Raw genomic sequence first — 16,036 nt, 5'->3', positions numbered from 1 at the left:
TAGGAGTAAGGTGGTCTACAAAATGAATTGTCTAACCCGCTCCGCTTCCTAACACTAGTACAGGTCTTTTGGGTTTTTTTCAATTTCGAAAGTTCACTTTGTGCAGTTTGCTAGTCATACCCCAAATGTGTGTTCAGTTAATGTCCATATTCTTAATAAATCACTTGCTTTTGAATGCTTATATTTTCAGTTATTTATTTATTTTTGGCGGGTAAAGGGGTATGAGCAAGAACAATGATGCCATTTGAGCACATCTTAATTTTTCGTGAGGGGGCATTTTAATGTTGTGTGTGGCTCACCCCTTGTGGCTAGCCAAGACAACCCTTCAACTAATTGTTGAATTTCCCTCTTAAAAATGACATGGAGTAAAGTAGCTCGGGTTGCCCAAAACGTATCTCACTGCCTGATGTCCATGTTGCCTTGGTGACCAGTTCAACCCTGCACGCATGCTTTATTTTGTAATACGCGACGCCAGGTTACGTACCTATTGCATAATGTACTCTGTAGGTTTGAGGGTAAACAAGAAGGGGCAGGAGGTCTTTCGTTTCTTCCAATTCTTTGTTCCCTGTTACCCTTAGAGCTTGTGGAGCCATCTTATGTTTGCAATGTATACAGAAACTCTCATTCATGGAAGCATCCTCTAATGCAGGGTTCATCTGTATGCCAAGACCCTCCATACCAGAGAGAGCACTGTCTTTGGTCCACAGTACAGAGCTCCTGCCCTGTAACACGCCCTTTATTCAGACATGGCTACCTACCTCTCCTGTTCCTCGTAGTGGCCATGAAGCTACATCTGGGCTATTTACTCGAATATTGACATTAATCTGAAAATAGTAAGCATTGTTATATTTTTATATGCTCATTTTTCCAATGCATATTAATTGTGGCAACTCTGAAAACCTGAGTGGATTTTACCCTTGGGTGGGCCGATGCTCCCGGCACTTCACTGAATTAAGGCAAGAGGGTACCATCAGAATTGAGGGCTAACATATGTTATGCTAATATACGTGGCTTGCTTTTGAATGATGTGAGTCTATGTTATTTGCCCCCAGAAAAGCACAAGTCGACCACACTTCATCCAAAGAACCTCAGGAACACAATCCTCCGGTCAGCTTGCGGACCTTGGTAAGTTGAGGGGTACCCTGAAGGTATGGGGGCATGTTCATTGAGTGGCCTGATTTATAAACCTATTCTCCTGCAACTGTTGGATCCATTGATGTTATAAAAAGATGGTGTTTGGAAAAGGGCATATATACTGTAAAAAAAAAGCTCCACGTGCCTTAAGGGAGTTTGCAAAGATGTATGTTGTTTAGCCTTCTTTTCCTCCCCCCACTTTTCCTTGATGAGTACACATTTCCATTCTCAGAGTCCAGAAACCAGACACTAGAGGAGTGTGCTCTGTTATGGACCTGCTGGATCCAGCTTCATCGAGCCTTTGGTGGAATGCTAATGTGTGTGTAATCGACATAAATGCTTTCAAACCATTCTTATTGATCGTCTAATTCGTTTATTTGTCTGACTAGTCAATGACAATTGCATTAACATCCAGATCGTATGTACCCACCTCCTGACTTCAGTGACAGAAGATATCACTCTCTGCAGGAAAGAAGCCACACCTTTTTGTGTGCATTTGCGAAACAAGGCCCTCATATATAAGTGGAGTAGGAACATAGCCAGGGAGAATAGGCGTCTACTACTGGTGGGACCCACACATCTCATACTTAAGTGAGCTATAGGGGCTTGGGTCCACCAAACATCCTTGGCTCCTTATTCACTGTGTGACACCTCTATGGGCACTGCCAGAGGAGGACATTTGTATGGAAAGCACATTGTCCAACTATCTATCCCAGAGTCCCTCATCAGCTGCCTTTTCGAGATCACAGATCTAGCAGAAGCAGGGGCACCCTGGCAAATAAATCTAAGTCCAGCTGGGTGCCAGTGTGTTGGGGGCAGGTCACTGCATGCTTTTTTCGTGCCACATGCACTTCTGCACTGTGTGCCAGTGCTTGTGGGGCTCTGCCTGGACTACTTTGTGTAATCTTATTCCATATCCTCCTACTGCCACAAAGGCTGTGGTGCCATGGACACTCATAATCTCTGAATCTCTTTCATTTGCTTGGCTTTTTCCTAACGGAATCAGGTAATAACGTCCCCATATATAGTGTCCCCATACATAATGTCGCTGGGAAAAGCCATTGGTGACATTATGTAATTATATATGGGGACGGGTTGCAGGGATGTCCTCTGCTCTCTTTGTAAAAAAAAAAAAAAACATTAAGAGGTTGCGGTGGTGTCCCCCGCATGTTCAATGGAATAATGTCTCTGCAAAAAACTGCATCTTTTTAGTCAGGAGATACTTTTGCAGGGACATTATTACATGGAACCTTCCTAACACAGTGAACATTCCCTTTAGATGTTGGTTTGATTCTGCCAGAAAGGCTTAAACTAATACCACATAGAAGACAGAGCTTCCTTGCTGAGAACAACAAGCAGACACTCAATGCTGCATTTCTGTTTCACCAAACAAGGCAGCTATACTTCAAGCTGATCCCAATGTGCTAAGGCACTGGTTACCAAAATGACCAGGGAACGTCCCACGGATTGCAGACTCTTACGCTTGCTCTGCTCACCCTATGCTTTCCTTTCATGTTCGATTCCATTTGAAACCTTTCTGCTTTGAACTTCCTAGGAAGGTGGCATCTGCCTGTGTATGGGTTCTCCATGCTTGTCTGTGTTTGAGAAGCGGATACACTGGCGAGATTCACCAAACATGTTTTGAAGCGGGTGAAAGGATGCACAATGGATCCTCTTTGATTGCATCACCAAAAATGGTACCTTCAGGACAAAGAGCATCAGAATTGCGTGCGTCATACGTACATCCACACATTCAGATGCCCTTTTCCGCCCCACCCTGTGTACAATTTTGCAACCAAGGGGTCGAAGTGGGCTTTAAAAGCATTTCAAAAGCATGTTCGATTCAGAAATGTGATGCAATTTGAAAGCCATGAAAATGAAAATCTTCCAGCTGCACTTTTTGGGGAAAAGCTCAGGGGGCGGGGGGACTCGGCAATGCACAGAAGGGGGTTTCTTAGTATTATTTTTTTTTTATCTGAAACATTCATAGTATGAATCACTGTTGTCCTGCTTGCATTTCTATCTCTGAAACAGGGATAGAAATATTTTTTCACATTTCACAATAACATCCCCTTTTCCATCCAAAGCTCTTGCCCGAGGTTGCAGATCAAATGCTCCATGAGGCAATGAGATTGAATGATGATGAAAGCTCTGTGATATTGCCGATCACTTAGTGCAAGCTAGTGCCAGTGGCGCCCACAGAAATCTTTTATAGGGGTGGCCTGATGAGGCCACAGGAAATCTTGGGGTGGCACACCAAAACAAATACATAACTGAATTTCTGGGGCCTGGGTCCAAAATACCTTCAACTTCCCCTCTGTAAATACCTTCCCACTCAAGCTCTTCGCTCCTCCACCTCCAACTCCTTCAGGGTCCGTCGCTTCTCCAAGCAAAGAGTTGATGATAGATCTCTTTCCTCAGCAGCGGCCTCCCTCTGGAACAGCCTCCCTGCCACTCTGAAACTTGAGGAGAACCATCTCCAGTTTCAGAAGCACCTCAAGACCTTCCTCTTTGCGTCTACCTTCGCTCCCCCTCGCCTTTGCTGATCTGACTGCTTTGGCACAATGCACCTGGTTTTCCCACTGTTTTCGGGCCCAGGTCTATGCCCACCCAGCCACTCACCCGCACTGCCCCTGGCAACACCTGCACTTGTGTCTGTAGTTGTTACCCTACAGTCCCCTTTACCTGCACTTACCAGACACTCCTTGTCTGCGCTCAAAACCTGCACTTGCCACCTTGCTGGCTGCACTACCTTTTGTATTGTTGTACCCCTTGCTCAGCACTTTCCACTAGGTGGGTGCGGCAGCACATCTCCAAAAACAGGCTGCATATAATGTCCTTAGTCAGGTTTTGGGGCAAGGTGTGAGCTGCTAACAACTGTCCCGCCATCTTCGCACCCGCTCCCAAGTCCCCCCAAACTTTTTCCCCTATCCACCTCCCATCTGCTATTGCTCACCCCTCCCACATACCTGCCAGTTTCATGGTGCCACTCAGAGCCCCTCTTCCATTTCCGTAGTGGCCATGTTGTGTGAGTATTTGTTACATTGCTATCAGCCACCACTCCCTTGCTTTTTAGGCCTTGGGTGCTAATAGCAATAATCACCGGGCCCAAGAGCTTCCCAGGCAGTAATGGCACTGGGGCCCCGCGTTAAGGCCCTGGCATTGCAGCATGTACATTTTTCACCCATTAATCTGCCAAACTGATAATGAGCGCTGGAGAGTCATGTGTGACTTTCTGGACCCACATATTTTCTAACCTGCAGAAGATGTATGTGACAAAAACAAGCAAGGCATGAAGATGCCATGGCATACAAAAATCAGAAGACCAAACTTCAACGGACGGCCGCTCACTCCCATTGTGTGTTTTATATTTCCTCATGGTTACTAATAAATACGGAGGATATCAGTCCCTTTTAATATTCCATCCTGACGATGGAGTGTAAATTCATTGTTTTGCTAGAGCAGTGCAGCATGCACTGTCGACCCAATGTGATTGAAATGGCATTTGATAATATCAGTTCTTCCCTCTAAAGGATTTGCAGCTGGAAGCCACATAATGTGCCTGTTCCTGACATGCATTCGGGTTCCACTGTGACTAGAAAAATCTCATCCATAAATGTTATTTCAAAGTGATTGCTGGATTCTTCAGCAGGTTGTGATTATTTAAGCATAAATTGTCTCAGTCTTGTAATTGTATAAATATTATTTTAAAAATAACTCTTTGCAGACCATTTACTCATGTGTTAAAGGTGCAAACAAGCAGTCTTTGCCACCTGTCTGTTCTGTACGCCTGATCATGGAGTCCTGTGGTATTTTGGGATTACTGCATATTATAAATACTGCATGAGTTATTTGCGCCGAAAAAAAGGGATTTGTGTGCCATTCTTCCTGCAAATCCCCATTTGTTAAACAGGGATTTGCGGGCAGAATGGCACAAAAATCCCGTTTTTTTCGGCACAAATAATCCATGAATCAGGGCCTGTATAATTTACTGTGTGTAGATCTGATGGTCTCTGCGTGATTATTCCCTTACTGGTCAACATGCAGAAATTGACATTTCTATATGCTGCATCGTAAAATACAGTATGTACTTTTCTGCATGAAGACATCAGCAATCCTCATGCAGTAATGAACAAACATGTTTACTGCATGAGAAAATACCATAACTGTGTATACGAGAAACAGGAAGTGGTGTAACAGCCCCTTTGAAAAACACAATGCATTAAAAATTGGACTAGTGCAGTAACTAGTCCGCACGTAGATCCATTTGGGCCGATAACAGACAAGATTGGCACTTAGTAAGCATTTATAAACAAAAGTTGAGGCACTTGTGGAGGAGGCGGCAACCTTCTGAGCCTGAACCCCATTGACGCTGCACTTGCATCTGAGAAGCCGCTTGGGGCAAAGTCGTTGCCGTGCCATCTTCAACCACCTCAGTACCAACGAGGAATGTAAGAACCAGTGGAATTACCTCAAATGGCATGTCTTGCCTCTTATAGCCCCGCATCACCAGACCATGGTGGGCGGTAGACCGGGGCCCGCGGAGTTTAGTATGAAACATTTTTCTTTTTTTTTTGCTTGCTTTTTTGCAGGGTTGCCGATGGTGGGGCCAGCATTTTTATAAGGGTGGCCATGGCCCCCCCCTGGCCATCCCTTGGTGGCGCCCTTGGCTAGTGCATTTCGATGAGAATTGGTAAATGCTGCTATCAAGAGATTCTTCTGTTTCCTTGTTGCCTGGCACATTGATGTTTTTTTTCTCTTTTGTGCTACTTCAGAGTGTGGTTAAATAATCCATAACAATGATCTGCTCCCTGCTTCGGAGATGATTTCTTGTCATCTGCCCATCGCATCTTAACCAAAGCAGTACTTTCATGTCAGCCATATTGGAATGGTATAATAGGATCTTGTCTATTTTTGTGTTTGTGTGTTCCATGATAATGTTTCTATTCTATGTCCTTGAGTGTGACAACTTTGGACGGCAACACGTAATGATGCACTATAGTGAATTCATCTTGGCATTTACATTGTCATGGAAACTTTAGCCTATGCATTACGGTTTTTGTAATATAGTGTAATTGTTTCCATGAAGGTTTACAAAGCTACTGAAAGGGTACCGGGGCCTGGGCACATACAGCGTCTTTGTTAAAGTAGCTTGTGATATTTCTTGTTTGAGTTGTGTGCTGTTCAAGCTCTTCCAAAGTACAAAATATATATATATGTATATATTACACATCATGCGGTAGCGCCCGTGTAGTTATGGTTAAGTTGCTAAACTCATAGGAAGACCTCTTGTTCGGCGGCTTATAACTTTACTCCCCTGGAGGAATCCTCACCAAACTTTGCAAAAAAAATATATGGCCGCCTCTGAATTTTTTCACTAAGTTGGGCGAGGTTTCGTGCAGGGGGGCAAAGTTATAGGGGGTGCCAACATTTTGTTTTACATAGACTGAATGGGCCAAAATTTTGTGCATGGCTACAGCCTGAACGGCTGGACGGATTTGCACCAAATGTGCGGCAGGATCGGGGGCTTGGGTCAGAAAGCGTGCTTTTGTGTTTGGTGGGAATCCGATCGGTACTTTTGTTGCAAACAACTAAAACGTACGTCTCTAAAAATGAGTGATATCTGGGTCCGCTGCGCGGACCCATTTCCCTGTTCGCTCCGCGGACAGAAGTGTCATTGGCTTGCGGAACAGCATGCTGTCGGAGAACTTTGGACGCTGCCGGTGGTTGGCTGGAGGGAAGTGTGCTGTGCGTCAACCTTTTTTGTCTAACACGGCCATGGTGTATCAGAGGACAGTGCGGATGCGGAAGTGTCTGGAAAATATACAGTACATCATGTGTTGGCGGCAAGGAGGGAGGGAAAGGTTGGGAGAGTGTGAAGTTAGACAGGTGAATACTTTGAGTAGTGATTGGAGGCAGCTGTTGTAACGGCCCGATTGTTTGTGACGCAACCTGTTTGCGGCGACCTCTTTCCTTGGTGAGTGGTGGCAGGTGACTTTCAGAAGGGGAGTGAATTGCACATGACATAGGTTGGGTGGGAGCGTGGGTGTACCACCAATATTACTATGCACCTATTCCAATGATTGCTGTCGCCAGCTAGCGGTTGGAAGGGGTCTCATCAACAGAAGCATGTATACTTTTTTGTCCGTTCGTGGGATGTTCTTCTGCAACAATGACCCCATCAGTTGTGGAAATGCGGAGTTGTTCCAAGCAAATGGCATTTTGGTGTCGTCCATTGGTAATGCAGTTTTTCTTTGCTTGTCTACAGGATGCGCTGAAGAGTTTACTATGATAACGTGAGCACAAAAAACACAAAATCAAATAAAAACTGAAAAAAAGATTTTTCTCTAGAAGCATCCACAAAAAAAAGCTCTTTTGAGAGCAGCCCCTTACAACAAACTCCCCCTACCCTAGTTACAATTGATTACCACATGCTCGCACACAGCACAAAAGCCACATCCGGGAACTTTCAGGACGGCAGTAATGGAAATGGGACTGTGGAGGCAGAGGGATTGCGCAATAACGTTTCTGGGTGTGGTGTGTACGCAGAGGACTGTTGTACATAACTGATACTGTTACATGGGGCGCTCTTCAATGTTAATGGTGGATGTGTGCGCAACTTTTTAACAGTACACAATAACAGCGTGCTGGAAAGAAGACAGTAGAAAGGGAAGAAGGAATGTTTCTGCTTTATTGGGGCATGGCCCCACCGTCCTTGGGGAAACGCACATGCACATAATCCCGGTTTCAGCTTACTACCCATGACATTGGGACAGTGGGGACTATGACACCTGCGGGCGTGGGTCACAGGAAGGGCCTTTCTTAATTTTCTACATTACTGTGCACAGTAAACCGGACTGACATGGTTGCATTTACTTATAAACGCAATGTAGCACAGCCCATTTGGTCCAAAATCACTTGCATGCCAAACCTATGTGGCCTGCTACTGTGTTCTGAAAAGCTGCAAACAGATTGCAGAGCAGCTCTGGGGTGTGGCCTTTTGTATTGCTGCTGTGGAGAACTTGCCCCCGGAAAACAGGCCTACATTGTTCAAAAACCTAAATACATGTACAATGGCCCATTGTGGTGTGTTTGTAAGCGTGTACTTTCCGAAAAACACTCCCTACATTCCTCAACACTGTACTTTGCCACTGTCCATGTGTCCGGATCGTGTCACCGAAATTAGAGCCCACACGCAGCATGTGTGCGGTTGCATGGTAATGTCGCTACTGCTCTCCTTTCTAACTACTGTCCGCATGATGCGTTTTGTCCCGGAATACGTTGTGCGCATGTGCATACCTTTGCCACTTCTATACTGAATAATAGGGCGCCATACATGTACCGAGCATTTTGGGAGACACTGGCTGTTTATAGGGTCGGATGTGGTATGCTTATCTGTATAGGTACCTGTAGGCCATGGGTGGGCGATGCAACCTAATTAACATTTGTTTGCATATGCTGCACATTGGCAGTGTTACCAAGACACATAGGAACAGATACACATGTGTGTACTTGCACAACGACCAAATGTCCCCTCCCAAGCGTCATCGTAGGTGGAGGAGAACATGCGGATATGCGGAGCGTGCTGGCATCTTACGGATACCTCCATTGTCATTGTGGATAGGCCGGACAACTGCAGTGTCCGTAGGACACCTACCTTTTCCTTAATTGCGGTCATTCCAATGAGGACCGTGTGCGCTGAGTAAGAACAGCATTTCAACAAAAATCATATTACATATGCACGCAACAACCTTTCACTTATTAACATTTACTTGTACACATTCATACACACCATTAGGAATGGAAAGGGTAGCATAAGTGGATACTTATTGTGGGGAATTGGGGATTTCCTCAAGTTGGTTGTGAGGGGAGGAAGACATTGAGGTATCACCTTAACGTCTCCCATCACACAGATTTTGAGGCGATGGTTCCCTTTGACATGGGGAAGGGGTACACATGCAGGTCTGCTAGAGCTGTTTCAGTTTGTAAATAATACACCCTTGTACGCAACCTTTCAGCCGGTACAATTGTTCAACAATTTCTCCACTTTGGCTTCCAGCCTGTCCTTTTTGCTATGCACAGACTTTCTTTCCTTTGCTATGGCCGTATTCTGTTGTGGAAGGGTTGCCGCTTGTGCTGCCTTGCTTTCCTTTCCAATATGTTCTCTCACAGAAAATAAAATGTGTTTGCTGTACACATAGCAATATATATTACATAATGTACGATTCACAGTACTGTGCGTACCAATGGGGTTAGTAGTGTAAGTTATTGCATCATGAGGGGAATTTTCTTCCAGCCACTCTAAGGTGCTTGCCATTGCTCTGTAATAAATGAGACCCTATGTTTTTCTACTATTGTTTACTGCAGCACCTATGCAGTTAGTAGACAAACTTTTTTTACATTTTTTATTTTTTATTTGGTTGGTTGATAAAAATCGATCTTTCAAATATATACAAACAGTTAATATATACGGAATTTAACAATTTGACAGTTTGCAATTATACGGAGAGTTTACAATTATGCTAAAAAATATAGAAAAATAGCAAAACATTTCATTTCTTACATAAAACATTTAAGTCTCTCATAAGCTTATGACAGTGTTATTCCAAGTAATTATCACTAAAGATCTTAATCGAGCTATTTCTGTGACTCGGGGAATATGAGATCCAAATATTGAATTACTGCAAAAAGCCAAAACCATATTTCGTCTGCCTCCATGTGGCAATATTTAACAGTAAGGTTCTTGAATAGCATATTTCTCTCATCCTTTAGCTCAGGACACATTACAATACAGTGTTGCAGAGTTCCACGCTCTGCTACATTTTTACAAAATCGATAGTAATTTTGTTCAGTTGGTATTAATTTTCTTCTTGCCATCACATCCCTAGTTGGCCATAGATTCAGCCTAAATCAAAGAAATTGTGTTCTTATATATGGAGACAGACACTTAGTAAGATGATCGGCCATAACACTACATTTTCTATGGCCAAATAATAAGGTGTTAAAATCTTTATAGGCCATACAGCGGTTTCGAATCATGATTCAATCATGCTGATAGATTTTTAATTTAGCCCGATCAGGGTTTTGTATCAATAGATCTAGATCGACAGCTGATTCTGCTAAGGCATTTGTAGAAAACTGGAGCCATGTTTCCGGAAACATGTGCTTTGCAGTTAATAAATATTGTGCAGCTATGCCCAAAATATTTGGTGCATTAAGGCCCATCAGGGACTTTCTTAGAAAGGCAGACAGTTTCCACAATACATGTGCTTGAAGGGAAATCAAACCTACTTCGAACCTTATCAATGGGAGAGGCGTACAGTTTGGAAGACTTCATGTTTGTTTCTAAAAGCGGGATTCAATTTTGTCCCACCACAATTGGCCTTTGGGGATATTAGCTTCTATTCCATAGGTCAGAGTAGGGATCCCCTTTTGTTGATAAAATAACACAATATGCTTGATTGAAAATTTAGCAAATTTCCACGTTATTATTTTTGCTTGAGAAATTAGGATCTGCAATTTACATTTTAATTCTATCTTATTTGTCTCGGAATTCATCGAATCAGTTATTGTATTACCTAGGTACTTGTATTGAGAGACCTTGGCTAGTTCCACATTATGCAATTTCCACTTGTAGGGCCTTTGCTTAGCTCTAGTATTTGATTTACAGAACCTGACTTGTGTGTTATCTGTGTTTATCAGCAGGTTATTTTTTCTCACATAGATATCAAGTGCATTTAGCATATTCTGTAAACCAACTGGTGTTTGTGAAAAAAACACAAGACCATCGGCATATAATAAGTGGTGGATTTTCTGTTCACCTAATCTAGGTGGATCACCCACCACTTTTAAAAATAATTCACCCATATCCAATATAAACATGTTAAATATGGTGGAAGCCAGAATGCATCTTTGCTTAAGTCCAGGATGGGTTTTAAATGTTGAGGAGAGGAGTCCATCAGTGGTCAATCTAACTTACATTGTTGTTCTTCTATGTAAAAGCAGGATGAGCGTACAAAGTGATTGTGGACAGTTATAATAAACCAATTTGTGGTACAGGATGGAGCGGTCGATGAAGTCAAAAGCGACCCGAAAATCAATAAACGCTAAGTATAAGGGTTGATTTCGAGATGCATAATTAGATTTGATCATATTTATAGTAATGATGTTTGGAGCTGTAGTGTCATGAACCATCGGATGCGTCCCTTTTGGACTTCCTGGTCCCTGACACATCGGGGCTTGCACTCTGCAGTACTTCCAACATGGCCGTCAAACACGGAACGTTGTTTACCAGCTTCCTTGTCGGACGTAACACGTTCTATAAATAAACCATGCCCCCACGGCCCCCAGCGTCTCAACGCTACCGCTTGCAGTGGCTAGACGTGTGCTGCCGTAGTTCACCCTTGCCGACTTTATTGTTTCCTGGTTCCTGGCCTCTAATTCCCTTCCTCCTTCATTCCCTTTCTCTTTGTTACATCCTGAATCCCGGACCTCTGTGTACCCATCTCCGAGTACATTCTTATTCGCTTCCAGGATTTCCCGGACATTCTGTGCGTTCCAGGAATCGGAACGCTGATCGCACACTGGAACCCGAAGACGTTTGCACCGGGTTATACAAGACCCGAACTGTGTGCAAGAAGACTCCTTCAAAGAACTCCAGCAAACAACATAGGTGAAAAGGGGGAAACCTGTGACATCTACCTAGACCAGTCACAAAACCGGCTTGGAACGGATCTCTTGAATGAGCTCTTTTGGTCCATTCATTGAAGTCCCTTAGTATTAGTCTGGAAAATATTTTCGCTGGAAGCTGTCGATCGCCCTTTTTATAAATGGGGACAATAATGGAATGTCTCCAAGAAGGCGGAATAGACTGTGTGTTATTTATTGCAGTAAAGATGTTGAACAATATATTAGCCCATATTTCCAGATGCATTTTCAATGTTTGGTTTGATAGTCCATCAGGGCTACATGCTCTCGAACTACTCTTAATACAGAGTCGTACATCATCCAGATCAAATTTAACAAAAAATTCTCCTGTACCACCGACTTTAGTTCCAAGGCACCTTCTGGGATGGAGTAGAGCCCTGAGAAATGATCAATCCAAAGATACTCCGAGACCTTGTGCAGCTTGATTTAATAAGGACCAAATTGTAGCAGTATTTTTAGACTGGAGCATTCTTAGCATTGTCACTCCATTTTGTTGATATAGCTGAGCCCGTCTGGATCGTAGCCAATTCTTGTACCTAGTACGCAGGCGTGCTAAGATAGCTGCTCTCAATACTAGCGGTTGTTTTAGGGCCTCTCGTTTTTGAGCTCGAAACAGGGTTTTTTGCATTCCCAGCTCATGATTATAGACGTGAAGGTTTGGAAGTTTGTGTTTACATCGACTATGCTTCAAAGGTTTTTTTGAAACAGTTGCATCATATCACAGTATACAACATTGGACAGGCTACCTCTCGCAAATTTTGTTCCAACAGCAACTGATTGAAATCTACTAGTGATTCTTCCGAACATCTTAGTCTATTGAGACAGGGGTTCACTGTAAGAAAGCCCTGTTGCTGAAGGCTCCCACTAGATGATTTACTGTTTCACATGATCCATTTAGTTGTCAACTGATCGTGATCACTCGTATTTGTTTCAATAATACAAAAATCCAAAATTGCTGGAAGAAGAGCGACGTTGACATGAATGTAATCTATTGTACAATGACTCGCTCCCCTTCGCGAAGTTGGCTTTGATGGAATATCTGACTTAAATGCTCTGTTAAGCCTACACAAATTATGTGATTTTGTGAAAAGATTCCATTTTAGCAATCTGCTCTTATTAGATGGCATTTTCTCACAGTTAATATTGAAATCACCTGCGATTATTATATAGTTTAACGTAGGTTCAAGAGTGATCATTATGAGCAATTCAGTGAGGTCTTTAAAGAAGCAGGTGTCAGATAGTCCCAAAAGATTCCAATACAAATTGATCACAGAAAATCCAAACGTTTGAATGTAGATCTGTGTCATTTGCATGTAAATATTTGGCGTAGCCCAATGCTCTGATTTTGTATCACAATCCCTTTTTACTACAGTGAGTAGACCAGAGGTAGGTCTTCCTCGGTTTGTCTTATTTGCAGGATTCAGATAAATATTATACTTGTCCCATATCGGGACTTTGGTAAGCCAAGTCTCTTGCAGTAGTATAATATTAAATCTACCCAGAGAATTTTCATTATTATTTAGCAAATGCTTGAATGCTCCGGTATTCCAGCTAAGCAACGAGACCTCTAAATCATTAGTGGGTACGTCTAGTTACTTAGAGGATCCATTGCATTTACAAACACACACATTTTGATTTCTCATGGGCACATTTCTGTCAGATGTAGTAAGGGCCTCTTGTCCCTTCACTGCTAATTTCTGCTGTAAAATGTGAGGGACAGTTAATGTTAAGGCTTCTGTAGAGATTTTGAGGCCCAGCACGTATAGTTGTTTTTTGGAAAGCCAAATCGTATTTTGAATGACTTGAGAGTTCATCCATATTCTTGACAGAATTTAACGTAGAAACATTTGGAAATTCAACTAGTGCAATATCAGTGGAGATAATAGACTCCAATTGAGGAATGTCCGAGAATATAGCCAGAAAAGACCATTGATTTAGAATATACTGCTCACATGGGCTTGGTCTGCATTCCAGATTTAAAAAATGGGCTGCAGGCCGCTTTAGATGGTATGAGAAAGTTTTGTTATTATTTATCTTTGGTTCCTCTTGTTTGGTCCAGGCAAAGCTTGATGTAAGACTTGTTTCCCTAATTGAAACTAGTACCGATTTTATTAGTTGAATTATATCCGGTGCTAGGTCCGCTAGCAAGGTGCCATTCTTTCCTTGCATTGTAGGGTGTTCAGCATTGGGAGGTACTATTTTCGTCTCTGGTTTAGAAGCACTCCCAAATGTCTGATCATCCTTCAGGCAACCACCATCTGCCGCGGCGGGACATGTCTATCTATATACCTTTCCTTACCGCCTTGTCCTAAGTTGATAGAGGGATTCTGAAGTGTAATTGGCTTCCCAACAATTGGTAGTAGCAGGTGGCCGGCCATGTAGGCATTTGCAGCTCTCCTAATTTCCTGCCGATGGACATCAGTGGCATCTAGGTTTACAGTAGGTGTACCAGCCTGTTTAACAGGGTGTTTTTTTCTAGATGCAGGTGTATATGCATCAGAGCTTTTTGCTCCTTCTCGCGCAGATACCGCTTCAACTAGCTCATCCAAAGGGGCATAGGCCATTACCTCCTTGTTCGAATTGGTCAGCTGGTGAATAGTTCTAGCATGAGATTGCAGTTGGTATTTTTTTGAAACAGCATTCAAAGCTATTACAGAGCTTTTATTAGGTAACTTAATGGCTTTGAAAAATCGTTTCGTGTTTGTTGAGACCTTTATCTTCGAATCGTTTTGATTTTTTTTTTTCAAATTTCAGTTTTATTAGTTTTCAAAAGGTAGAAGTTTGGCAATCATTTACAAGCATGTTCCATCAACAAGACAGATAAAAATTATTACAAAAAGAGCAACCGTGTATAGAACATATAAAGTCTTTGGAGAACACATAAATTTCCAATAGCAACATCCAAACCAATTGCCTACACCCTGCCCCCCTCCCCACTATTCCCATATCGCCGTCTTACGGGCTAGAGGAAACCAGATGTTACATTAGAACCATTTTCATATACATAACATAGGACACATGAGCACAAAATGACCTGTGAATTTGACTAGCAGACAATGTGAACCGTCGCATAGATTGTCTCTGAGTGTAGTAACGCTTTGCACGCATTCTGTTTATGTGACATATTTAGCACGAAATTCAGACCATGCATTCTCAACTGTGGTGCGATCCCTATGTAGGGCCGCAGTCAGATTGTCCATTCTGTATATGTTCAGTGCAACACCCAACCACTCAGTTTTGCTAGGGAGCTTGGGTCTCTTCCAAGCAATGGTGAGACAGGCTCTTGCGGCCATGAGAAGGCCTTGTATCATTTTGGGTGCTTTCAAGGTCGTGTCTTCCGTTTCAACCAGGCCGAACAGAATCAGGAGTGGTTGTTTCTCCCATACATCATCATCTATTTCCTTGATCTAGCTGAGAACCTCTGACCAGTAAGCTTGGACCACCTCACATCCCCACCACATATGCCAATAGTCTGCTCGCTTCCCACAACCCCTCCAGCAGTGTGGGCTTACCCCTTGATACATTTTAGCCAGCCGGATCGGATCATACTGCCATCTATACATCAACTTGACGACATGCAATTTGTATTGGCAAGATGTAATTGTTTGAATTTTTAAGCAACTTTGTCTGCGGAGGAGCTCGGGATTTCCTTTTGGATGAGTAGTCGATTATTGTATATGTATTTTTGGAGGGTACCAGGGCCACTGGTTAACTACAACTTTGGGTTGGCCGGCCATTTCATAAATAATTCCCTCATGAAACGGAACTGACATGCCCAGTTTAGGTTGTATTTGCGATGGGGTATCATCTGGTTCAATTATTTTTTATTTTTTTCACATGATGAGGTTTGGCAGGAAACCTTTATCTCTCAAAATAGTCACTTTGGGTTTGGACTGCACTTCTACCGACTTCCGGCTCAACCAATTACCTGGTTCTTTTTGCCATAAACTGATTTGTTCAATTTGTTTTGATTGAGAAGAAAGTTTTTTATCGAAAGACTCATATAATTTACTCAGAAAGAGCATAGTCATATTCATGGCGTTTAGTGTTATTTCTACTAGTTTTGTAGCAGAATCCAATTTCAGAGATATAGAGAGATCTACAGTGGGGCCAGGCTGTCGCCGAGGCGTGGGGGCATAAAAGGAGGCCACTAGCTCTGAATTCGATTTATCATTTTCATCGAACAGAAGAGGAG

General features: G+C 42.9%; 1 protein-coding gene across 5 annotated transcripts in view; it reads left to right on the top strand.

The window, feature by feature from the left end:
• ADAM23 (ADAM metallopeptidase domain 23) overlaps positions 1 to 16,036 on the top strand; it is a 742,840-nt gene that overhangs the window by 433,492 nt on the left and 293,312 nt on the right. For all 5 annotated transcript variants that reach the window (XM_069615574.1, XM_069615576.1, XM_069615575.1 and 2 more), the window contains exon 7: positions 1,053 to 1,125. In XM_069615574.1, the coding sequence (XP_069471675.1) occupies positions 1,053 to 1,125 (73 nt within the window). The remainder of the gene's footprint in view (positions 1 to 1,052; positions 1,126 to 16,036) is intronic.

Source organism: Ambystoma mexicanum, chromosome 9, assembly GCF_040938575.1.
Source record: "Ambystoma mexicanum isolate Mex_15411 chromosome 9, UKY_AmexF1_1, whole genome shotgun sequence".
Taxonomy (NCBI): Eukaryota; Metazoa; Chordata; class Amphibia; order Caudata; family Ambystomatidae; genus Ambystoma; species Ambystoma mexicanum.
This window is presented reverse-complemented; position numbering and strand designations above follow the sequence as displayed.